This window comes from Coturnix japonica, chromosome 3 (genome assembly GCF_054131305.1).
Source record: "Coturnix japonica strain WE chromosome 3, WE-NBRP24, whole genome shotgun sequence".
Classification (NCBI taxonomy): domain Eukaryota; kingdom Metazoa; phylum Chordata; class Aves; order Galliformes; family Phasianidae; genus Coturnix; species Coturnix japonica.
The window spans coordinates 26,294,756-26,321,194 of record NC_140665.1 but is presented as its reverse complement, the minus strand read 5'-3'; the positions used below and the strand labels follow the sequence as shown (position 1 = coordinate 26,321,194).

The 26,439-nt window shown below is 41.0% G+C and overlaps 1 protein-coding gene and 1 long non-coding RNA gene across 3 annotated transcripts in view; one reads left to right on the top strand and one right to left on the bottom strand.

Annotated features, from left to right (window-relative positions):
* The window catches only part of PRKCE (protein kinase C epsilon), a 254,111-nt gene extending 242,517 nt beyond the window's left edge, over positions 1-11,594 (bottom strand). For both annotated transcript variants that reach the window (XM_015857526.3, XM_015857525.3), the window contains exon 1: positions 10,519-11,594. In XM_015857526.3, the coding sequence (XP_015713012.1) occupies positions 10,519-10,866 (348 nt within the window). In that variant the 5' untranslated portion in view covers positions 10,867-11,594. The remainder of the gene's footprint in view (positions 1-10,518) is intronic.
* Positions 11,595-15,143: 3,549 nt separating this feature from the next.
* On the top strand, positions 15,144-24,875 carry LOC146761330 (uncharacterized). Its single transcript, XR_014944627.1, has 3 exons — positions 15,144-15,280; positions 22,049-22,108; positions 24,759-24,875. It is a non-coding gene; the product is annotated as an uncharacterized LOC146761330 (long non-coding RNA).
* The last annotated feature ends 1,564 nt before the right edge of the window (positions 24,876-26,439 follow it).

Sequence of the window (26,439 nt, the reverse complement as noted above, 5' to 3'; positions counted from 1 at the left end):
GGCAAGGAAAGAGCACCTAAAGGCCACAGGGACTTGTGTAGGTCATGGTGTCTGGTCCGCTAATTCAGCAGGAAATAGTTAAAAATCAGTCTAGCTGAATTTGTATTTTAAAACCTTTTACAGGGCCTTATAAAAAATGCATATGTAAAGCCACCTCCTAAATGTGACCACTAAACCAATATTCTTTTCAATGTAACGGACTTGATTAGAGATACATAAAAATGAAGTACTGCATAAAGGTCACCAGAAAAAGCTAAAAGACAATGTTTTGCTCTTTTAGGAGGAAAGTGTTGTGATTTCCACAAAATAATGTGGGATGTTAAAAACCTTGTCCTTCTTTCATTCCTCTCAGAGCCTTGACATGGCTCTGAGAATTTTGCAGGCACAAAGAGTGGAGAAGCAAAGCAAAACTTAAGACATCTTATCTCAGCCAAGTGGCATTAGTACTTATCATTAACCCTATACATTATATCTGTATTCGATTATTGCACTGGCAGTGCTCTAACCCACTACTGATAAAGAAATCAAAAAAAGCTCAAATGTAATAATACAACTAACACTTTCACTGGTTCCAGGAGGAGAAACACCACATCAGGCAGAGTATCTCCAGGTAGGTGAAGCAAAATTGCCACTGTTGCCTCTCCCCTTGAGATTCTGAGTTAAGTACACCAAGTTAAAGTCAGCTGATAAGCCATGGCTACATCTTTTAATACTTGTATTTTCTTATTGTTTCTTCTGGCTTCCTCAGTCTGCCTTCTGGGAGCTATTGGTAATAGGTGAACGGTTGGACTGGATGATCCTTTAGGTCTTCTCCAACCCTGGTGATTCTATGATTCTCTTAACTTGAGCTGCAAATTTTTGAAGACAAAAATCAAAATTCTCCTTTATATTAAAATAATAATAATAATAATAACAACAACCAAACAAAACCAAAACAAGACAAAACCCAACAACAACAATAAAACAAACCAAAGCACCAAACAGTACTGGGAGTTTTCTGTCAGAAGTTGTCGCCGCTAATTCCAGTAGTCAGTACCAACTGAAATGCAACTAAAATTGCAATTGCAACACAGTTTCCATCATTCAGGAAAGCTCAGTTTTCAGTGAGGGATCACCTTCCTTCCATGCCCCACCGACAGCTCAAATCCAAGAATTTTGCTTGAAGCTCAAAGCTACCACATTACATTTCTTTCCTAAACCACTTCAGTTGTATAACTAACTGGAAATCCAGTGCATCACTTCTGACTGAAGATAACTGCTCAGCCAGGCACCGATCTGCTTGGTCACATCCCTACTGATTGCTGAGAAGCTCAGAGGGAATGAGTTTGAGAGGAGAACTGCTGGGCAGAGAGCTCTGGGCATCAAAGATGCTTTTAAGTCCTACTGACACGAGCTTGCACAGTGACAAGAGGGAGTGATGGAGCAGTGGGAGTAAAAGCAATAAGGAAATATGTGGAAACATTAACAACAACAACAACAAAAATCTGAAATAAAAGCAAGGACAGACACCCAGGCCTTAAGGATGTGGTGATAACAGTGAACTGAGGAGAAAACAAGCAAGGTATGAGCTCCAATGTTCTAGAGTTGCAAAGGCAATACAAGGTAATGGGGAAGGAAAAGGCAAAGAAAGTCAGACAAAAAAAAAAAAAAAAAAAAAAAGAGAGAGAGAGAGAGAGAGAGAGGGATTCCTCAATAAATCCAACTTGAACCACATATGAAAGAAAATAAAGTGAATACAGCACATGTGATCTCTAGCCTTTCCCTTTCTAACACATTCTTTTTCATTGTCTTCACAGACCATGGATCAGCCTCACTTCAAAATAAAGAGAAGCTGACAAATGCCACAAAGTTTTATGCAAGGAGTAAATACGGTCCCAGAAAAAAAAAATAAATAAATGTATTTGCAATAGATTTCTGTAGGATATTTCATTCATGTAGCCTGCTAGCATTGTCAGAAACCAAATCTTAGGCAATCTTGTGAAGGTCAGTATCGCTTATTGACCACTTTGAAACCAGAACAGATAAAGAACGATGGAGAACAGGCAGCATGAAGCCAGAACAGATGATAAGAAGGAAACTGAAAGAAAACAAGGAAGGAGAAAACACTGCTATCATTCTGCCTTATGTTCCACAAAGCAAAGTGGTGTGACTGCAGCCATTTCCTTAACATATTCCTAGAATACACACCAGTCTTTCCTTCAGGATCACAATACTGTTGTATCTGCTTCATTGCTACTACTTTACTACTTATCTAAATATACCTGTAACATTTAATATCTGGCAAAGCCGTGCACTTTTGGTCAGGTTAAAAAGGTCACTTTTTCAGGACATTGGCAAGTTCTTCTCTTAGTTTCAGCTAGGACAGAATTAATAGTACCAGATGCTCTGAAGAGAACAATTCTGTCCCAAATGAAACTAAGACAGTTCTAAAACATGTTAAGAAACCCTGGTTCCCCATAATAAATTGCCTGACACATACCGATACTGTGAAGAGCTGAAAGATACTCAGTTTGAAACCCAGTTTAAGTTTGCTTACCCTAAATGAAGATTAAATATACAGAGATACCATGTGGGCCATTCAAACAAGGCAGATATGAAATTTATTTGGTAACACCTGGCCATTATTGATGCCATTTTGCTCCCACATGCAATGAAATTGCCCAGCAGGATATCAGAAATAACTAAAATGATTCTGTTGTCTGTAACAACTAAATCAACTTCAGTTAGCTGATACAAAGTGAAAATGGCTGCCTGCTAACCTCTGATGGAATCAAGCTCCGCCTTTTCTTTACATTCTAAAAACAAAAGGTTTTTTGTTTGTTTGTTTGTTTTTTATGTTTTTCAACAATTTGAGCCCTACAGAATTATGAGGGGAACAAAAAAAAAAAACAAAAACAAAAAAAACAACAACAAAAAAAAAACACCTCCTAAAACCACGCAGCATTTCTCTAACACTGCTTCCAATAAAAGAAATGTCAGAACTCCCATTAGATTTAACATCAGCATGACAATATCAGTAGGTTTTTCAGCTGTGCTGTTCAGACATGTGAGACATTGGCTTCTTTAACTTCCTTTAAGTCAGACCAATGAAAACTTAAGATTTTTTAGTTCATAGAGCGAGGGGACACTAAAATCAACTTTACTAGCAATTCAAGATACCGCGACTAATAATAAGAATAGAGAACAATTGTGCAGATGCTCTTAAATCCTACTCATTTGCCTTTTGTCTTGTACAATGTGGTATAAAATACATAACTGTCATTAAGCTTGCTCAGACTCCAAAATTCTGTATTAGTTTCACAGTTGCAGTTTCATGCTACTATTGCTAAATATACTTCTAAAATCTTCTGTCTGCCAAATAGAAAAGTGGTCACTTAGAAACACGAGGTTGAAACTTTTGTCAGCCTTCTGTAATGACTGCCTTGCCCCCAGATGGCAGAAACTCCTCTAACTGCTACAATTTGCATGACTTAAAAGGACAAGAGAGATAGCTCTCTTCTTATTATCTTACTCAGTCTAGCTCCTTGCAAGAGACAAAAGGGTTAGTTTGCTTCCCCCTCCAAATGGCTGCTTTCCAAGCTGTCTTTACACTTTTGATCTTATTCCACATCCAGATAGTTCCAGCCCTACCTTTCCATGTGCATGGAGGGAAAGTCTCTCCTCTCTGACTACAGATTTCCCATTACTGGCACACCCTGTCATTTCCAAAACCTCTCAGCATGAACTGGATGGAATAGATATCTTTTTTTTCTGCCTTACAGTCTAGTAAATGGGGTGAGGAAAAGGGAATTAAGACAGTACTGGATAAAGAAGAAATGAATACAACCATTCAATCCCAATAGAAATATTTTCACCTTTTTTTATATACACACATATATATACAATATATTCACATACATCCCTTCAAAAACTGAAACCCCAATCTCAATTTGTTTTAAGTTTAGTTTAGGGAGTGGAAACTAATTGCACTTAGAGGCCAAGTCCTACAATTCCAACTTAAATCCTCACTCCAGCAGTATTCAAAGAATTCTGGATGGGGAGGGCAGAGATTTAGTTTTGATGGCTGAGGAAAGCAGAAACCAGGCTTGCATACATAAGATTTTCAGAAGAAGAATAAATCAGTAAGAGTAAAATGAAAGTAAAGGATATCGTCAAACAGTATTTATTCTTGGAACAAAGGCCTAAGTTCCAGAAAGAATTTAAACAGCCTGAATAAAATTCAGTGAGCCCAGAGAACCCACTGAACTTAATTTACTCACAGCCGTGAGGTTCTGCACTGTGCCTATGGAAACGCTTGGGCTGCAGTGATGTGCACTGTCTAAACAGTGGCTCAAAAGGAAAACATAGGAACAGTTGTCATCAGATTTGGACATTACTAGAAGTGCAGCTTAGAACTAGTAATACCTATGAACTGAATTATGTTACTGGCAACATTATCCTACGATTTCTACAGAGCTCAGTAGAAATGTTGTCCTAGTCAGTACCAACATTGTTCTTATCAACACTATGAGGAACTTTAGTCAGTCATAGGGTCAAATCTTGACCTACAAATATGATGATTCAGTGCTAAGTGAAATCCATGTTCGACTACACTCTTTGGGACTTTAAAACTAACAGCCTGAGGAAAGGAGGCAAAAATAAAAATAGTAATAATCCAAAAACAACAAACAAACTAACAATAACCAATAGGTCAGTGAGCACTGGAAGGCCATCCACTAACAACTAGTCAATTTGCCTATGCCAGCTCATCCTTGTTTCCTACACACACAGCTTTCTGCTGCTGCTAAAGAGGCAGCCGCAACTACTGATAATCCTCCAAGTTTCTCTCCATGCCACATCTCTCCCTTTCCCTAGACTGCCCTTTCCCTCTCCCCACAGAAGAGGCTGCAGAGACAGTTTCTCTCTGCCCATGACTCCTCAGCAGGCTGAGAAGCACTGCAGGTGAGCAGGAGCTGCTGGGAGAGAACATTTCTAGCAAGGAGTAGGAGTAGACTTGTGCAGCTGCAGAAAGGGATTGAGTGAGGGAGTGGGTGAGCTGAGTGATGACTGTACCACATCCACAGCAGTGAAGGAAAAGAGGAGGCTCAGAGGGAGACAGGATGGGGGAAAAGGCAAAGCAGTTGTACAAAGCACTCTCCAACATCCCCCCTCTGCCCTTTACAACTGCCCACCCTCACACCCTCAGAATTGCACCAAGTCCCTGTGAAGCCCTTCTGGCTGCTGCTCGCCCCTCAGCCTCACAGACCTTGCCCAGTGCCAGCCTTGTAATGCAGAAACCTATCCAACAGGACAGCAATTTCCCTTCCATTTCAACAAATGCACTTCTGATAACAATGCTTTTCAGCAGCTTGTGAACTGTAGTTTGGATGAGATGTAAAACTTCCACAAACAACATGCATGGCCTTTCACCACCACCTGTTCAGCTGGTCAATGAAAATCAAAATGAAAATACACTACAATCACGCGCTGCTAGCCCAGTGACAACCTTCAACAGAAGTTCCTGTGTAGTGACTTATGATAAGACAATCGTGACCCCACTCTCTGCTCACCAGCTATGAGAGATCACCTACTAACTAGAATAAGGTGTCATTTGAGCAACAGGAAAGGCAAAGGGCTACTAAATAAATGAACAAACCACTCCTCCCCGCCCCAAGAAACCCATCCTCTGAGAAGCCCCTGAGCAGTTTTCCCAGTTAATTTGGATGAGAAGCAGGAAGGAATGGCTGTGCTTCCAAGCAAATGGACACTCACATTGAGGACTCAGATTTGTTTCAATTCTTCCCCCACTATTCCCTCCTCAGTTCCTTATTGCCCTTTCTCTAAAGCACTCCTAGATTTTCTACTGTATGGAATACTTGTTCCTCTTATTGCTCGCCAAGCCAAAGCCAGGAGCTGGTGTCTGTATTCTGCTTGCATCCGATCATTACACCTTATGAGAGGTAAGCACATTCAGGGCAGCATTGCCTAACTTTACAGATGGCAGCTTGGAGATCCAGGATACAGTCTTTCCAACTGGAAAGCTTCATCAGCAATATGCTATAAGCATGACAGAAAACCATGTAACTCAGCAGCTCAATGAGTATGTAAAACAGTGTCCATTTTTCCCATTCCATCTCCCATAGCTCAGCATCAAATTGCTGCTGAGATATTGCATTTATTCATAAGAAACTTGCTTTACACAATGGTGGCACAGCTGCATTACTAACTTCACATTAATAACATGGAAATATGAAAGAATGCTTTTAAAAGTATGTTCAAAAAGGTCTTACATATCAACGATGAAGAAGAAATAAAGGAAGAATAGAAGATATTTAAGGCTAGTGAGGAGAAGCTCACTGATTTAAATGTTCATTGACAGTGTTAGAGATTATTTAAAACAGCAGAAAATTGAACACGTTTAATTAACCTAAATACAGCTGTGAAATATTCTGAGTGGAAAGACTGGCTTTTCCTGCTAAATGTTGTGATGTTCTGACTGATTAAGCTCTGCTTCTCAGCCTCCAAAAGGATTTCTTAGGACAACTCAATAGGGTTTCTCATGTATAGTTAAGCTAATGGCTAAGACCCTTAGATGGAGTCTTTGGCATTGGTCCAGCTACACTGATTCCATCTACTGCCAGCTCTGAAAAGTGGACATGAACTCAGAAGCCATACTACCAGTCATCTAAACCCATTAATATTGATCATCCTAATTCACTGAAGTATAACCACTGGGCTGAATGCTAAGGGAATCTTCCTTCCTGATCTAAAATCTACAGATAAAAGTGTAGCTACAGTATCAACTCGACTGCACTGCACCATAAACTGTGTTTACATATGCAACGTGTAAGAAAAAGTAGATGAAGAAATATTTTGCTGTGGCTTGAATCACCTAATTCAAAAGATATAGTTATTCTTTTTCCAATTAGAACTTTCGTATTGTTTATTGTTCTGCATTTTCTATTTATCAAAATGTAAGTCCTTCAATAACCTTTGGAAAATGCTTTGTGCCATTCTGTATGACATTTCATTCACTTACAGGAATAAGCCTGCAAATGAAAGCTTGCTTTGAAACTGCAGTGTAGCTAGTGCTTAGGAAAAAAACAACAAAAATCTGCAACACTGATACTTTCATTACGCTACATCTGTATTGATGCACCACTGGAAAAGCCGCCATCTTCTTAACTATCACCAACCAAACCAAATATTTACTTATCGATCCTCCTTTAAAGGCAACGTATGAATTTTGTTTAGAAGCTTCCATCCAGTAAAAGTGTTAGGCCACAATTTAATTTCTCTGCATATGTATGTGCAGAAAATATAAATATCTTGAGCTTAAAAATCATTCATGCAACCAATGAACACTGCAGAAAAAAAGGAACTAGAGTTTCACACATTTATGTTATCCATTCCAATACAATAGACGCTATCACAATTTCAAGCTTTGTGCTTGTTTATCATTAGTGTTTCCACTGTAACCATGGCATCAGTATATAGCACAGGTTTAACAGTGAGGAAAAATACCCAATATTTTCCTAAAAACCTCATCTTGCACAAAACATACGAGCACATGAACACAATGGCAAATAAATAAAAAAAAAAGAAAAAAGAAAAAGGAAGAAGGAAACACAAAGGTAGACAAACAGGCAAAACAGAGGAATTATTTCTTTTCAGGGAAAACAACAACAACAACAAAAGAGCCAAAACATTATCTCTGCGCAAGTCCTTCTTTCATCTTGGACTTCTGACAAGAGTCTAGAAATATGTAACAGCATAAGTCATAACCTTGAGCCTAGTGCAGATAAAACAAATACTGAAATTTCCTTGCAGAACTGTATGCAGTGTTATGCAAAATTCAGTGCATTAAAGCAGTTAGTGTACTGGCAAGAGCTGCTCTCGGAATATGAGCATTTTCTCAGAGCTGTTTCAACACTGACAGTCCAATTCTGCAAGATCTGTTGCATCATTCTGAAGGTAAAAAGGGGCAGGAATGCAATTAATTACATCAAACAGACTCAACAGATTCAACAAGTACATGGTACCCATTCAGACTTTTAGGACTCCTTAAAGGGAAACACTCAGAATGGCATAAAAATATTTTATATTCTCCAGCAGTGTTTATAGCTTGATATTGGTATTTCAAGCATGAAGGAGGAATGGGCTTCTGTGAAAGCTGCTTTTAATTTGCTTGCCATAGAGTTGAAGAAGGGTGTTACAAAAACATCTGCCTTGAATGCCGAGAGCTTAATGAAGGAATTAGTCCTATTACTAAACAGAAAAAAAAAAAACCAAACAGACAGTAACATATCAGGTCTCAGTTTTACACTGATTTAGGCCACATGCATCTTCCTTGCCCTGTGACAGCTATTCAACTGATTTAGTTCCAAGAAGACTTTAATACAGACTCCAGACACTGATGAAGATAGCAATAAATCTATGTACACCACAGTATACTCTATAGAGATGTCATAACCACTGGTCTTATTTAAGTCGGTGAAATCAAATGAACAGTCTATTCTCTGGGGTTCCTGACCTATTAACAGTGCAGTGAACACACTCAATATTACAATAACAATGACACCTTTTATAAAATTGGAGAACTTGGAAAAGTAAAATACAATTCTGCAAATGCCTGCACCCTCTAGTTCCAACTGTGTTTCAGAGGGGGTGGCGTTCTCTGCATATTACATGCACAAGCACAAAGAGAACTCAGAGCATGAAAATAAGATATAAAAGAAGTAAACGATGCTTTAGATACCATATTAAACTGAGCTAACCAATTATGATCCAGTGCCACCTACTCAACTCTGTAACATCAACACACAACAGCAGTCACTCCCTTGTCTCCTCCCACCTACTGGATGCTGGACAGCAATGAATCCTGGTGCATTAAAATACAGCATTTATCTGATTCAGCTATTCAGTTCCCTTTGGAACGTCTTTACAATGGGCCCGTTAAATTCCACTGTTTACCCAGGGAGCAGGTTTGGATGTTTGAATTCACCTCAGAAATCAAAGCCGGGATGTACCCTCTCACGCCAGCCCACCAAAATTCAAACCTGGCATCAGTAACCTGCAAGGTCCTTCCAGATTTGGCAACACACTCAGAACGTGTACCACGGACAGAAGGAAAATTATTGTTCCTTCACTAAAAATCCATGATGACATCCTCATTCCATTGGTCTCAACAGTGAAATGCCCTCTGATTTCAGAAGGATCACAACACGATTATCATTCGATCCAGGTAAAAGGCATCTGCAATACTACTGCATTAGTCTTCTCCTGATTTATTTATTTTTATTCTGCCTATCACTGAGTTTTATGATCCAAGCTTGCTAACGTGTAGCTTTTATGTGTTTTACATGTAGCACCAGAATAATCTAGATCTTCTTTACAACAATGTAACATGTAGCAGAAGTGGACAACATTTTGAAGTTGTAAATGTAGAAGTTGTAACAGTGAAGTTATTCAGGTCTTAATCAGCATAAAGGGAGCCTTCCCATTGTTCTGATGTCTCTCTATACCACTGCATCATGTAAAGGAGCTTCAAAGGATACGTGAAGCTCAGAGCTGTTAACTCTTGCTGTTTTCACTTTGCCCTGGGTTCTTCACTTGCCAACAAAACATCACCCTAATCATAACAAATAAACGTGCAAAGATGAGTGTACACCCTTCAGATGGATGGCCAGGCAGGGCACATTTAAAATTAGAAGGCAGTTGCTATTGTTTTATACATCTTATCTAAAGAATACCCCATTTAACCATTTAGCCGCAGTAATGTGTATATTCCTGTTTCCTGTGCTCCTTTTTGTTTTATTTTCAGTGCTAAATCACGGTACCTGAGTCAGTCAGTCCAAGGATTTTGTGGCTTATTTGTACTCCCACTGAGGCACATTTGCCTCTGGGTCTTTGAGATGCAGTAGAAGCTGTTCAGCACATTGTGCATACAGGCTGCATCTGCCTGCTCGGGGCCAAAATCCACCAGAATCCTTTCATCAGTTTCAGGCATTTGAAGAAGCACTGCATTAGGTCTATGCACAAAGGTCCAGACCATCTAGGGGAAGGAGGAGCATCAGCACTGATGCAGTGAGCTTTCAAGTGACACGATGGCCCCAAAGTGTCTGGTATCAGAGGTCAGACGTGGGTTTTTAAGGCTTGTCATGACCTCGTCACGGCTTTGTCACTTCACACCGAAATGAACACAGTCTAAGAGCTGGGTTTTCTCGTACTGTATGGATGGATTGATCGGGGGGTTTTGAACAGCAAGATAACTGGATCTGTCTTTATGTAACATAATTTCAGAAGTGGTAATTATACATCTCTTAGAGATGTCGTATTTTTCTTTCTTCCCATACCTACAGATCACATGCATTAGATAGACAATAACCACAACTATCTGCATACAACAAAGTGCAGAAATAACGAAAAGCCTCCCGAGCCATGGCATGCCCTTGGCAACCTGGGTCTGCAATACAGATGTTGCACCCGGAGCAATGCCACCAATACATGCATCCCTGTATGGGCAGCGTGTGCACTCACCCAGTCCTCGAAGTGGCGGCTCCCGTTCTGCAGCAGGTCCTCGAACTGTATAGTGCAGTTAGCTACAAAATCGTCGTACCCGATGGGGGCATCGTGGAAAACAGCCATCTCTATCTTCCTGCCGTTGCAAACATCGGTGACAAATTCATCGTTCCACGCGGGACTGTTGGTCTTTTGCTTGGTGGAGGTCTGCCCAATCCTGGAGTCGTCCACATTGAGGGCTATATAAGGGTCCAGCAGGAAGGTCTGCGGCCTGGGGCCCACCGCATGCCTCAAGGACCACGCCGTGGGCTTCAGATTCACCGCCTCGCAGATCTTGATCTTCAGCAAGCCATTGAAAACCACCATGGCTGGACGGACGGCAGCACTTTTCCCGGGATCAGGCACTGGCACGACGCGCTCGCACAGAGCGGAGGGGAGGAGGGCTCGCCAATAAATAGGGGCAGGTCTGGGAGAGGGGGAGCGGGACGCCGTGCGGGTCCCCTCGCGTCGCCGCCGCCGTTACCTTGGATTATTTCGCCTTCGCTCTTGCGACACCCAGTGAATGCATTTATTTTCTCGCCCGTGCTTCTAACGGAAAACGAGGGAGGGGGGCCGCAGGGGAGGGGGAGGCTGCAGGAACCCCCGAAGGCGATCCCGATCCGGGCGGCGCGGACCCCGAGCGGAAGCCTCCTCCCCTGCACCTACACCATAATCCCGGCCGGGGCTCCGCGAAGGGGGCAGCGCCGCGACCCGAGGCTCCCGCAGCCGCCAGCCCTGCCCGCCGGCGGCACAACAATACCCGCGACACGCGAGGCGGAGGCACCGGCCGCCCCACCAGCCCTGCTACTGCGCGCTCCCCGCTCGCCCAGCGGCCGCCCGGGCACCTTCCGGCAGCGGCAGCGGCGGCCGCCGCCCGTCCCGCGCCTCCTCCTCCTCCTCCTCCTCCGCCGCCGAGGCCGAGGAGCCGGCGCGGCGACCCCCGCGCATGGGGCGGGGGGGGGCGACGGCAGCGGAGCCGAGCGGGCCGCGCGGCTCTCGGCGGGGCTCCGGCTGGGCGGCCGCCGCCCTGGCGATGGGCAGAGCAGCCGCCGCCTCCCTCCCGCCGGCCGCCCCCCGCCCGCGTCCCTCCCTCCCGCCCGCCCTGCCGCCTCCCTGCCTGCCTCCCGCTCTCCTCCCTCGCTCGCTGCGCGCAGCCCAGCCCGCCTCCCGCCGCCGCTCCGCCGCTCGTGCAGGAAATGCGCAAAAGACGTCAGTGTGCGAGCGAGTGTGTGTGTGTGCGTGTGTGTGCGTGCGGCTGCGGGGAGCGCGGGCGGCGGGAGCGCGACGGCGTGCGGAAACTTCGGCTGCGGGAGCTGCGCCCGGGCCGCCTTCCTCGCCGCTCTGCAGCCCTCCCGGCTGCGTTACACCGATTCGCGTCTTGTTTTATTTCTTATTCTTTATGACTGCCCTTATCGCTGTTGTTATTCCCACCTCCGTCCTCCTCCTCCCGGGGTAAGAGTGGAAAAAAACAGCCCCGATCGCCTTCCTCCCGGGCTTTAAACAGCCACTCAGGTTCTACTCCTGCACCCCCCGTGCCGCCGTACGCCCGCTCCCACCCGGGCGAGGAGCAGCTCTCCCCGTATCCCGTATCGCTAACTCCTCCCCCGTACAGCGTCGCCCCTTCGAGCCCTTCAGCCGCGCCCCGGCCCCACGTCGAACAGCGGTTCCGTAGCACCGCCACCGCCTGACAGCGCCGACCCCCGGGCCGCGCCGCCCCCGCCCGCCGTGCCGCGGCGGCAAAGGCACCGTTACGTCAGCGGGGGCCGGGCCGGGCCGGAGGAAGAGTTTCCCCGCGGTGTGCGAGCGCCGGGAAGTGCCGTGCGCCGCCGGGGGAAGCGGCCTCCCGCTGCCCGACAGGGAGGAACGAGGCTGCGTCCCGGCCCGGCCGCGGTGCGGGCCGCCCCCATCCCTTGTGCTGCCCCGGCCGCAGCTCGCACTCGGTGCTAAGGGGAAGCGCCGCCGGGGTAACCGCGACTGTGCTGGAAAGATACCGAAAGGGGAAATAAATCTCCTAAAAGGACGTGCTCGCTGTATTAGCGATTTGATTTTGGTCATCTTCGTTGCCGTGGTGCTGACTGCTGTGTTAAACAATCAGGAAACTTCGCACAGCGCAGCTTTCTCCTCCCCAGAACAATTTTGAGTTGATTTGACTTTTGTGTTTTTGTTTTTGTTTCCTTTTCCTTAAGAAAGTCATTGGGAAAGGGCTCTTGCACAAGATATGAACTGACTTTACTATCAGAAGAAAAATGTCAGGCCAGCTCTTGTGTTCAGGATGGCAGCTGGGGGAATCCGAGGCAGCATGAAGGAAAACCCAACTGCCAGGACACACAAGTAAGTCTGTGATAGATGAGCACCAAGGCTTGGCTCTGTACCTGGTGTTCTTGACACGGCAGCAGCGATCAGGTAACCGTGTATTTCTGCAGGCAGCGGCTCAGAGGCAGGCACTGTGTGGAGCTGATGAAACAGCACTGGCATCTGTGTTTCCAGAGTAGTTCCCAGGTAGAAAATGTGGTACTAATGAAGCCTAAGGGTCATGAGAGCATTCACATAATGGAAGAAAGCTTTTTTGTGTGCCAGTAGCTGCTTCATCTGGTAGTAAAAGCAGTACGGTAACATCTCCATGTTCATTATCCTGACAGTCCCCGAGTGCTATCATTTGATACAAAGCTGTGATAAGGCCCAATTATAGGAGCCTTCCCTCCCAATTCAGCCTTCCCTGTGCTCCCAGCGGCTGTCATACATCTATCACTTGTTTCTGTAAAGGAGTGCGCTCACAGGCCCCACCTGAAATATCAAGATCACCCCCTCCTTCCCTCCCAATACCATTCACAACCTAGAGTCTATCATGCCATGTATTCAGCTGTGCACTCTCGATTCTAGTGTGTGAGGAAGAGCTCTGTAATTAAATATTTCCTCTGGATGTGTTTGTGTAGCAATGTAAACAATATGCTCAATTTCCTTAAATATTGGAAAATACAAAAGCTGAACTGATACCGTGTTTAATTTTGACTGATAATTTGTAAGAGACCTGCAACTATGTGTAGACTGAATGCCCCAGGTAGGATGTAAGCAAACACAGTCTCCATGGTGAGTTCAATAACCCCGTGTGTCTGCAAGGTCACACCTGCATGTGACAACAGTCTGAATCAATCTGGGCTATTAATGCAATATACAGAACAGCATCAATAAATCTCATACTTCGTTAATTATATATTTAATCTACTAGAAATACATGAGTACTTAGGCATTGGCGTCTGATTTGGCCTATCTAATCTTTTCCATTTTCCATGCACTGAAATAAGCTAAGGTTTAATTTCACATCTTTTTTTTTTTTTTTTTTTTTTTTTTTTTTTTTTTTTAAAGGAGATTGCCTGCATGAATAAGCATTTACAAACTGACCTAGCATCAGTCACATCTGTCCTTATGATGGTTAGGAAAATGCACATTAAATATTTTAATTTTTGATATATGAGGGCTGCTCTGAAAGTAACACTTCCTATTTTATTCTGTTGGCTTGCATGGTCAGAGGTGGATGTTGGTGGTGTGGCAGTAGAGGCTGAACCTCCCCACCAAGATTCATTATATTTTATTGCCTTGTGACAGATGGCAGCAGAGGAGCAATCTGAAACATGGTGTCTGACATGGAAGTGTGGTTTGGAGCAGAGGTGTGGAATTGGATTCCACCACGAGGAAATAGAAATGCACTCCTCAATGCTTGCTGAACGTTTATGGAGGCTAAACAGTGGATGTGAGCACAGTGAGGCAGTGGTTGGTGTGTTTCAGCAGTGGTGACAACAGTGGTCACCTCCACTGGTGCATGTAGGCTCTTGTTCATAGCAATACAAACTTAATGGTAGTGACTGTTGAAAAACAACATTTTGTAGCTGAGAATGTGCTGTGTCAAGTAGTGCTCTTTGTAGTATCTTTGGAAATAAATAGAAGGCATTACTTTCAGCGAGACCTACATACATATAAAATGAACATTGGGAATGCTTGCCTATATCTTTTACACTAAGCATTTACTAACTTACCGAAGACCCTAAAGCAATATTCTTAAAATCCAGTAACTGAAGTACGGTGAGCAGCATTATGATGCTTCCTGCAAATGCCATCAGAAAAACAAACAGAGCAGTAGTCTGGAAAAGTCTATGTGACAGAACCAACTGCATGTGCCATTTTCCTCTTGAAAGAGTTTTAAATGTTCGTTTCTTGATTTTACTTCTGTTTTGGGTTTGAGAGGCTTTGGTTCTTTAAGAATTGAAGTGCAAATGCTGTTCCTTCCGTGTACCACAGGGTTAAGGACAAGATACAGCACATGCAAGATTTCTGCTGCAGGACAATAGAAAGGACTCTACCTGTATTTCTGTGTCCTATTGCAAAGGCTACAGCAAAGCAGTGAACTGCATGCAGTCATCAGCAAAGAACAGCCTTTCAGCACCTGCTTTTACTCCTCTAAACCCGTCTCTGCCTTCTCTGTTTGCTTTGCAGTGGCAGCGACGTGGAGGGAGCGGGCAAACTGTAGGCAGTTCGTTACCTTGAGTCAGCCCGTGACCTTTCCATGGCCCGTGAATCCTCCGAGCTCTATGGAGAAACAGCACAATCTGGTGGACGGAGTGTGTAAAGTCCTGTCAACCACCGGCTGTGCTCATGTGTTACAGCTACAGTTGCGACTGCTTTAGCGGTGTTCTTGCCCGGTGTTTCCAGAGATTATTTTATTTTCTTTTAACAATGTCAATGGCAAGTGAGTATAACCAGCTAAGTCTTTGTAAAACTCATGCTTTTATCAGTTTCTATTGCTTACCTGAAGAATTTTTTCACCCTCTTGTGTTAGTAAGTTTTCTGGATTTTTCTAAGTGCAGCAATATGAAAGAAAGGGAAAAAAAAGTTTAGATTTAATTTTAAAAAAGTGTTATTACTTAAAGTTATATAAAGCAGATGTGAGTGGAATGAAATCCAACTTGCGTGCAAGGGTTTTCAGAAACATCTTCATTTAAAAAAATGAAATAAAACCCAGAACCCAAGTAAAAAACTTGTGAAACTTTGGCCCTGAATTGACTCTGGACATAAACGCATTCATAGAATCACAGAATATACCAAACTGGAAGGGATCCATACATTGAGCCCAACTCCTGGCTCAACACAGGACCACCTAAAAATCAGACCCTATGTCTGAAAAGCATAATGTATGTAAAAGCATGTATGAAAAGCATCACATTTGTGAAGATGTTGGCTAATATAATTATGTCCACCGCATTCCACTGAACTTAATGGATATTCTTATGCAAGTGAAATAGTTGAGTGTAAGTGCAATCCATTCCTTCACTGGAATCAAAGGTTGGTCATGAATACTGATTCTCTTTGCAAGTCAAATTACTATTTAGTTATCTAATTTTTTGACACATGGCCCTGAAAAAGAAGCATCCTTAAGAGCATCTTTATTCCTGACATATTGCAGTTGACCTTTAGAGTATACCATTAACTAACTTGTTTTTTCTAAATGTGAAGAAAATATAAACAAGTCTCCCTGAGCTTCCTTCAACTTCCAACTCAATTCCAGAAGTTTTCCTTGTTTGTCCTTCCAATTTCCTCCTAGTTTATTCTTTTTTTGCAAAGCTTGTACACGAAGAAGTTACTTAAGGCACTCCTAATGCTCCCCGTGAAATGTCTTAGCAAAAGAGTGCTTTTCAGAGTGTGATTAATGCTTTCCAACTCTTTCTAGTTTAATTATACTTTTGGTAGCATTCCCAACCACTTGTGAAAGAACATGCTTAAACTCTACCTCTATTTGTTATTTTTTCTTGTTAATAAATCTTTCAGAATGTATCACAGAATCACAGAACTGTGGGGGCTGGAAGGGATTTCTAGAGATCATTGAATCCAGCCCCCAGGCCAAAGCAGGCTCCCTAGACCAGATTGCACAGGAATGTATCCAGGTGGGTCTTGAATGCCTCCAGAGAAGGAGACTTCACAACGCCTCTGGTCAGCCTGTTCCAGTACTCCATCACCCTTACTATTAAGAAGTTCTTATGAACATTAGTGTGGAACTTTATATTATAAACATTAGTAAGATCCCCTCTCAGTCTTCTTTTCTCAAGGCTGAACAGACCCAGCTCACTCGGCCTTTCCACATAAGGGAGGTGTTCCAGGCTCTTTATCTTATCTTCATCTTATCTGCATGCAAATGATACAGATTTGAAGGATCTGTTGCATTAAGGTATCTAGTTCTGGCAGACATATTGACTTCAATGCAGTGGCCACTGGTCAGACTGACTTGAAGTATATACCTGGTTTTCTAGCCAAGACTAAAACCTATGGTATCATACTGTCCTAACAGTTCGTATCTGATTGAGATTAGAGCTGGCTTGAGCATATCTGCATGCATTACAAAAACATTTCTTAAGTTATAGACCATATGCTTAGGTCACATTTAGACCAGAAGCTTCTGACTCACCTAGTCAGGGCTGTAGATCTGTATGATCCCAGAAAAACACAGCTGTGCCAGCAACTCTCATCATTATGTTTTTATTTTATTTTATTTTTGTTTGTGGATGGTGACTTTTTGTATAAGCATAAAAATCCTTACCACTGTAATAGCTATCTGGTAAAATAAAGTGGACTTTCCGTACTGGAAATGTATCCCAAGTATAGGCTTCCACTTGGTCTTCTACCTCCATCATCTCAGCCTTTATGCACACAGCTTTCCTTTTCAGTGGCATCTGCTGTGGGTTTGCAAGATTGCTCTATTCTAGCTCAGGAGCTGATGGAGAAATTTGTGAAGGGTAAAACTCAGGTATGGTTTCAATTTATCAGCCTTCATGTAGAGAATTTACAACAAGTTTCTTGGGTAGGGAAGCTTGCAAGGTACTGCCATTGCTCTGGAATATAATAGGAACTTGCTACCATTCAGACACAATAAGATTGCCTTTACTGGGAATAATTTTGGGACAAAGGAACAAGGATTTGTACCACCTTGCAGAGAATTTTGGAATAGATCAGACTGCAAGAGAGACCTCCCTGCCCTAAATCAGCCCCTCTACGTACATAAGGAGAGCACTGGAAGAAGTGTTTTTCTAAAGGTACAATTCATTCTCCATATCAGAAGATGACAGGAAAATTAACTTCAGTCTTGCCTGTCTGGGTGCTTTTTTCTGTTGATTTCTGAGCAGCACACACAAAACAACAATTTAGTACAGGGGCTTCTTAAAAGAATGATTTTGTATCATGCCAAAAACAAATTTAAAAAGCCTACCAAACTAGCAAGTAGGGAGAAGGATTGGGTCTTTTCATTCCTTTCCTGTCTGCCAGTTAACCACTTTCAAGTGAGGAGCAAGCATAGTCTGTTGTTACATGCAGTTCTTCACAACACAGAATCAAAGAATCACCAAGGATGAGAAAAACCTTCAAGATCATCTAGCCTTTTATTATTATTATTATTATTTTTCTACCTTTTTATTTCTATCTGTAGAGTACGACAGTTGTACAACAGCTCCTACTAGAAACTCTTCCCTACTCGATGTAGACTTGAAAAGAAACTCTGTATTTGCCTCCAGGAAATATATTTTTCTTTCTGCTTCCTCATACGCTGCAGGAGTGCAAACCATAAAACATCCTGCAGGATACAGAAGAATAGGCAGAAAGGCTTATTGTTCTGCTAAAGTAGATGAAGATAAGCTCATGCACAGTCTAGGTGCAGGTGTCCCATATACCTTGTAAAACATTAATGTGTTTGAGTTATGTGAGTTTGGAGGAAGACTCGAACTCCAGGTACACAAATGTTGTAATGAAAAAGCTCCATTAACTACAATGGGGAAACTGCAGGTTTACAGCTGTGTAACTGAGATCACAATCTGGAATGACCGGCATGCACTGGAAATTTTAACTTTAGTACCTCTGGGTACTGAGTAGGGCATCTGCATTGTAATCAAAAGAAAAAGGCATATGAAGAATGTCTTGAACAAATATTCAATATATACACTGAAAGAAATTTTAACAATAAGGCAAACTGCAGGTCCTAGCAGTTTGGCATTTGCTTTTGATTTGAGCATCACTGAGTGTTCTAAGGTTCCTGACAAAAGTAGCAGAGTAGATGGACTTTACTCAAGCATTGCTGGGATTTGTCTTACTGTCTCCCAGAACTCTGTACAGGATTGGGAGTATCTGTTACTATTACATGTGACACTACAATGTAAATTCATTTCACAGTTGCTAACTAGTAAGTGTGCCCGATATGTAACTATCATTACCAGCTTCCACTATTTTTATTTTTTTTTTATGATTTTAAATTATACATCAATTCAGTATAAATATATTCAATATAAAAAGAACACACAGTTCAGAAGTAGGTATTATCAGCACTTTGCAGAGATAAGTACTGAGAAAGAGAATGATTAAGGGACTACATTTTGGAAGTTGCTCTGAGTGCTGAGTGCTTTAATTGCAAAATATCTGATGAAATATATTAGGTATCTGAAGTTAAGAGGACAGTTGTGAGCATTTACTCCTAATCACCTGCTTAAACTCAAATGTGAAGTCATTAACAGAGTCATTAATAAAATCCATATCTCACAATTCCCACAGCCTTCCTCTGGCCTTTTCCCACGGTAGTGAAATCAAGAATTCACGCTTTTAAAGTTGATAACGCAAGGCATAATAAAGAAGTGATGTAATGATTTATAGTGTTTGGAGTACTGCCATTTGGGACATGTAGGACCCACTGAGCTTTGCTTTCTGCCTTGCATCACTAACTAGTTACAATTCTGCCCAGAGCTTTAAAATGTGTGTGCAGAACACAATACATTCTAACTATCAGAATTCAGGACTCTCTGTAAGACGTATTCTTGCACACGTCTTTGGAGAACTGAAACATAGTATTTAGCCACATAGTTACACAATATTCACCTGAAGTTACACTTTGTTTCCTTGTACGGGTGACCCTGTAAAATCTTTTAAGATACAGTTTCTGCTCTAAACACATGGTTCATGAGGGGAGGAAGGAGGAAATGCAGGGAGAAAACTACAAGGTGTGGACTGACAGAAACACATTTTCCCACATGCTGATGCCTAATGGGCATCTACGGGCAAACACAGACTAGAAGACTGTTGACTACTAAGCTACATAAATATATTATATTTATACATAAATTCAGAGTTCACATGCAGCATAAAATCACAGATGATAATCTGATCACAATTACTCCCCCATAGTTTATTTTGCTTTTTCTTCTTCTTGTTATACTGTGGATTTGGCTGGGAGGTTTTCATACTCCATCATTCTTCATTCAGGCGCCCAAAACATGCACCTCACCAGTGGTCCATCTTAAAGTTTTGTTCTGTATGTCTTAGCTTTTTCTGAACTGGGTTGTGGAAGGTCTCAATAATGAAACTGTCATGAAGAATTTCATCCTGAAGAGTAATTTCTAATGCAACACAAGGCAAGTAGAAAACATGAGATGCTATCTTATGAAGCAGTACTCTACTGGCAAGACAACATATGATCCAATCCCACAGAAGCAAAAGTGCAACAGATCTGTGTTAACATTTCTTGGCTAGTAATTACACCTCTGTAACTTCACTTGGTGTCTATAAAACTTCCACACCTCAATCCTCAGAGCAGACTTGAATTTTACGGATTTAATTTAGGATTTGATGGCCATTATATAAAGGCAAAAAACATTTATATTTGATTTAATTAGAAAACAGATTTTCTTAATTAGGAAAAATCAAGGAAAATGAGACTGGAGTTTTGCTTTCTTGTTTGTTTCATCTGTATCTAAACAGACTTAGAAACATGTCAAAATTTCTAGGTGTTTAGCAGATAATGTCTAAGAGACATTCTTTTGCTCCCTACCATAAATCAGAGATACTTCAGGCATAGAATATATCAAGCAACTGGGGACAAGAAGAAAAAAGGAAAAATCATAGATTACAGATTTTCAGTGTCTGAAATTAATTGAGTTTCAGCTGAAAATAATCCACCGTGAAATGTAACGTTTCCATATGAAAAAAAAAAAAAAAAAAAAGTGCATTTTTTTTTGTTGTTTATTTTAAGGACAGAAGAGGAGTCTCATATAGAAACATGTGAGAACTGACTGCTTTCATCCAAATCAATACAGTTATGTTGGTTACTTCAGGTTACCTGGACTTAAACAAATATGGGGATACTTGTCCTAATGCTGCTGGTGTTGAAACTAGCAGGTAACTGGTCTAAATGAATCATATGTAGGGCTGCTGACTCTTACCAGATTCAAGGTAGGACAAGTTGTCTGAATGATTATTTCCAGGTAGTCTGACTATTAATTAATGTGTCCAGATTAGGTTACTTTGAGTGTTTCTTAGAATGAGTAAATAAAAACAAAGTAAAAGATTAAGCATTAGTAAAAACATTGCATATTTACTTTTTTATTATTATTATTCTTCCTGTAACTGTCAAAATATTTGGATGAAAATGTGTGTCAGGATCATAAGAGCACAGCATTTTTCTACAAGGCTGTTCAACATTCCTGGCTCTAATATTAACATAACTGAAGGAGTCCTTTGGGAGATCCTCAGTGTCTGTGGTGTTAACATTCTGTCTGATCCCAGGGAATCTGGCGTCCTTCATTCATCCCTACTGGGAGTGGGAGAAAATTACTCCATCTAGAGGACTGGATGTGATGCATGAAAAAAATAGTATAGAGAAAATACTAATGTTTCCTTTTCTGAATTACTCTACTTTTCTCACAGGTATCACAGTCCTCACAACACCTCATTCTTTATAAAACAAAAATAGTTTATATTAATTCAGTTCATTCAGCCAATCAATGTTTCACTTTTTTTTCCCCTTATTTATTTGTTTATTCTGCCTATACTGATCATTACGTATTTTTGTAGCTCCTTCAAAGTAAGGAGATTTCTGGTTTGTGCTCTTACGATCCAGTTTGTATTTGACCTTTTAACACTAGATCTAACCAACAAACATAGAAATGTTGGTGCTTTAATACAATTAAATGTATTAAATTAAAGGAGTGTTGTTCTTATATGTACCTCTTCTTCCAACAGTTAGAAGTAGTTTACACTTGCTCCAAAATACAGGAAGCTGCTATACACAGTAAGTCATAAGAGAGAGAGGAGGAAAAATGAGTAAGCAATCAGGTTGAAAACTGCAATGTGATTTTATATTTAATAGGCATTTGTTATCACAGAAATGGCTATTACACAGTATGATCAAAGTAGAATTCCTTCTTTGATTCTAAAATACCTTCCAAGTCTGTGCTAATATTCTTATAACTTTACAAAATGCTTCTTTTGAGCTGAAAGGTTTCTGTCTTTTCCTGATCTTTTTTTTTTTCCTAATATATATATAAAAGATTGAGTACTATAATTCCAAATATTTCTGAGCTATGTGTGGATTAACGTAGCATTTTTCAGATGTTTTGGTAGCATATTTCATGTCTGAATTGTTCAATAATGGCAGAGGATGGAAGCCTGATACCTAGAATTTTGTTGTTTCTGTGTTTTCATTTTTCTTAAGTGGGCTGCAGCCCAGGCTGATACAGAGGCACCTTCATTCTTTAGGTCTTCAGAGCAATAGGTAAGGAAACATGGGCAGCTATTTTTATGCATTATCCACTGCGGTGGTCATCTATTATTACACTGTGCCTTTAAGAGAGTAAAAGAAGGAAGAAATGCAAGATACAGAGTAGTGGAGCCAGGTCATAGGAAAGAGAGCAAAAGAGGAGAAATGGGAGCATCCTTTGACAGTGTGTGTATTGACAACTGGCATAATACTGGGACATGACTGTAACACAGGGTTATCACCAACCAGCAGTATTTATTACTGTTGTTACAGAATCAGCACCACTGAAGTATAGGCTGTTACTTGTTGTCATTTTATTTGACAACAAGTTGAGAACACAAATGTCTTCATTTTAGGGGAAGCTGATTTTGAATTCTTGCAAACTTACTGAAATACAAAGAGACAAACCAAACAAGTTAATATGATTTTGTTTCCCATAGTGAACCTTCCTTGTTATCTTATTTCTTGTCACATTACTGTCAGGTCTAATAACATAGATGTCAACTTCTACTCTGAATTAACTTCAGAGTTTGTCTTGCTGATTTCTTCAGCAATAGAATTTTCAATCACAGCCCGTCCAAGATACAATTGAGCAAGATTCTGCTTTTTGGATTGTGACAAATGTATTCCTGCATCATTCCTGTTTATTCATAACTTTTTAAAGGTTTGCATAGGCTTTTCCCTATATTAAATATGGCTTGCTCTCATTTATTCCTGTTTGAGTAAACTCGTGCTGTTCCTTTTCTGTTTCAGGTTACTATACAGTTCATCCCCACTCTTCCTTAATATGTCTCTTCCTAATAAGATTTTCTGATCACTGTCTTTAACAATCAGGCAAATTTCCTTTCCTACATTTTAATTTGAGTGCTTTTCCTATGCTGCCCTTAAGTTCTGGGGATGCCTATTCACCTATTCAGTGTGCTTCACAGCTTTAAACCCTCCTTTACTACATAGCAGGTAAATGTGCCCAGTACTGCTCTGCTTCTGTTCTGCCATTTGCCATACAGCTTTCCACGGTCCTGCTCCACCACAGCAGCTCCTGGTTGCTGTTATTATATTAACAACAGTAAGAACTGAATCAGTAAAATTTATTTCATAGGAACAGTCTTGTGTTCTTTCTGACTGGTCTATATACAAAGCTAGCTTCTTCTCAAAAATCACACATGAGAAAAGAAAGAAGCGAACAACTTTCAAACTGTTATGTAGGTGCCCTCTGTATTTTTCACATCTGAACTTCAGTTAAAAGCTATAAAGAATGAGCAAGCTTTCTAACTCTGCCTGAGTAAGCAAACAACACACCCTCCACTTACAGACAATGAGTCCCTATCCTTCAGTAAAGGGTAGAGACCACTGTAAATGTACCTCCAAAGATACTTAACCAGTGCTTCTTCTAACCAGCATCACAATCCTCAAGCTATTTACCTTCCCTTTAAAGGATTTATCATATCTGTACTGATACATCACTTCTGATTTTATGTGCTAGCAATTTACCTTACTTTTGCTACCTATCACAGACATTTTAAAGATGCTTTTTTAAGAGTTTCAAAATAATATTGCCTAAATAATACATATGAATTCCCACAGTCTCCTAAATCTGTTGTTAGACATTGATAAATCTTAAGTACCTATTAATGACAACAAATTCTTGTAGTACAATATATTCAGTGAAATGCCTAAATTTCTTTACAGAAATGAAAGCTAAGGTAGCCAGCTAAAATGAGAACTGAGCAGCTAATGGAATAACACTTCATTTAGGAATGTGAGGAAGTATAATATGCCAAGCACATCCTAAATTAAGTCTCATAGCATTGCAGAATTATGGCTGCAAAGTCATAGTGTGTATGTAGACGGGAGTCAGCAAATACTTGTAGATGTGATGGAAGCTCAGAATTTCTCCTTAATATTGTAATGTGTTCACTGGTATTTTGTTTACAGAAGCGATTGCTTCTGGCTATATATAGTTACTCTGATAGTTATTTTGCAAAAATAGCAACCAAGTTTTATATGTCAACATTATCCATTCACTGGAATTTTTTGAACTACTTGTCAGGGAATGACTGATCTGCTATGGTGCAAGATTAAAAAAAGACATGAAATCAGTGAAATTCCATTTTCCAGGCCTGTTACTCCTTCTAAAGCATAGGGTGCTGAATTGCTGGTTCTTGACTCTAAAACAGTGCTGTAGATTTAGCAGGGATGAGATATAAAATTAGTTTATGTTAACTCCAAAGTTTTGGCCTGGTTACAAAGTACTGTATGAACTTCAGACTGTACAGGTTTTGTGACTAATTCTGCAAGACTGGCCGCAGTTGTTTAAAAACAAAACAAGACAAAACAAAAAAACCCTATCACCAGGATTCCCAATAAAATAATCTTCAAAGTATTTTTAATAAAACTGCAGGCTGCTGTACTAGTAAAAAAGACTTACTTAACAGGCACAATCAGAAAGCAAGCTCTGACTTCATCTGAGAAAGCCACGCAGTGATCTAGCATGGTCTTCCAACCAGCTGATGGCTGCAGTCATCAGTTCCAGAGCTGACAGATGCAAAGGGCAAAGATTTACAGCCTTGTCAGTTCAGTCCAAGGACCAGGCTAATCAATCTCCAGACATGAAATTTCAGGTATGTGAAAAAGGCCTTAAGTAACTTTACTTTGATGTTTACAGTTATGTGGACTTGGAAACATGCATAGAAATCTTGTGAAATCTTCTGACTTACAAAGCACCATTTTACCTTCGAAGATGGAAAAGGAGAGGAAATGATGACTAAGCAATGAAGTTCCCTTAGTGATCACTTGTGTCACATGCAGTACTAAGGATACATTTTGCCTATATACAAACATTCTTGTTTCAAATTTATCCCCAGGTTGTTTCATAGAAACTAGATAAATATGTCTGTATAAATTCTTCCTCCAACAAGTATCAGACAAAAGCAAACAGATACTGTTACTGTCTATGTGCTGGAACTGAAGAATTTTTTTTCCAACAGGAGTTTTCAGTTACTGAAATCCAAGACTCTTCTGTGCTAATATTTGAGCATATCATAGTCATTATTTACCTTCACACACCATTTTAGTAAACATTATTGGCAGGCCGTTTTACTGATGAGGAACTGATGCACAACAGAAAGAGCAACTTACCAAGGTCACATGGGACGTCTGTAGTAGAGGAGGAAATTGAATCTGAGATTCAGATTAATGTTTCCTAGACCAAAGCCCTTTTCATATCTTGCTGAAAGCATCTGATCAATTTGCAAGCACTTAACTGCTACTCGAACAGATGGGAATAATGCACACTTTCTGAAGATACTCTTCTTGGCAACATCATCTGCTTTCAGAAGAGATGGATTTAATTTGTCTGTAACAAGTCACATAGCCTTGTGGTTGCTGAAGGTTCTGACCGGGATGCCTCCACAGAGGCAACAAAGGAAACGGAGACTGATTTGTCTCTGAGATTTCCTAGTCCTGCACATAGAGAACTGCAAGGTAAATGCATATGATTTCTTTTCTCATCTCCTTATGTATACAGTCTTGATGTATTAACAGTAAGAGAGATTCAGGAGTAATTCTGCAAAACAGTTGCAAGGATTGACTGAGAGAAGAACCATGGTATAGTACTTCTGTGCAATTAACAGATCGGGTATGGAATACCAATGGATTTTGAAGATGTTGGATATGGTCCTGGACATGGTGCTGAACTATGAAAGCTGTTTGCAGTGTATTCTTCAAAGTGGATCTGAGCATGGAGGACTCCCATTCTGAAGTTGTGGAGATCACATTAGTTTTCTGGATAGGCAGGACAAAGAATGAAATTAGGGTCTGACTAAAGCAAAAAGCTCACTGTAGTGATGAAGGATGGTGACATGTAGCTTTGATTTACTCACTACAACACCAAATAAAAACAGCAGTACCTTGTTGAACTGGCAAGTAGAAAATATGAATACAGTGCAAATAATTATCTGACAGATCTCAGATATTATCGGTCCCAAAACAAGTGGTTACTTAATACAGATCACCCATATCACTGCTAGACACACGATAGTGGTCAGAAGTCAGAGGCACAGATGAAGATACCATCACACCATATTTTTGTACAAACACAGTTAGTCAGATGGTCTCCCTCTCAGAGACAATTCAGTATAAATATATGACAGGAAGGAACAGAAGAAAACAAAAACAGATGGGGATTGCAGAAGTGTTTTGAGATTATATTGGCAAGGTTGACTATTACTCCACTGGCCATACTCTTCTAGGACTTGAAGACAAAGAAAAATTAAGGAAGTTTTAAAGCAGGACATGTTTTTCACAGATGCACTTGTCCCTGTATTGCTTGCAAGAGGTTTTTTTCA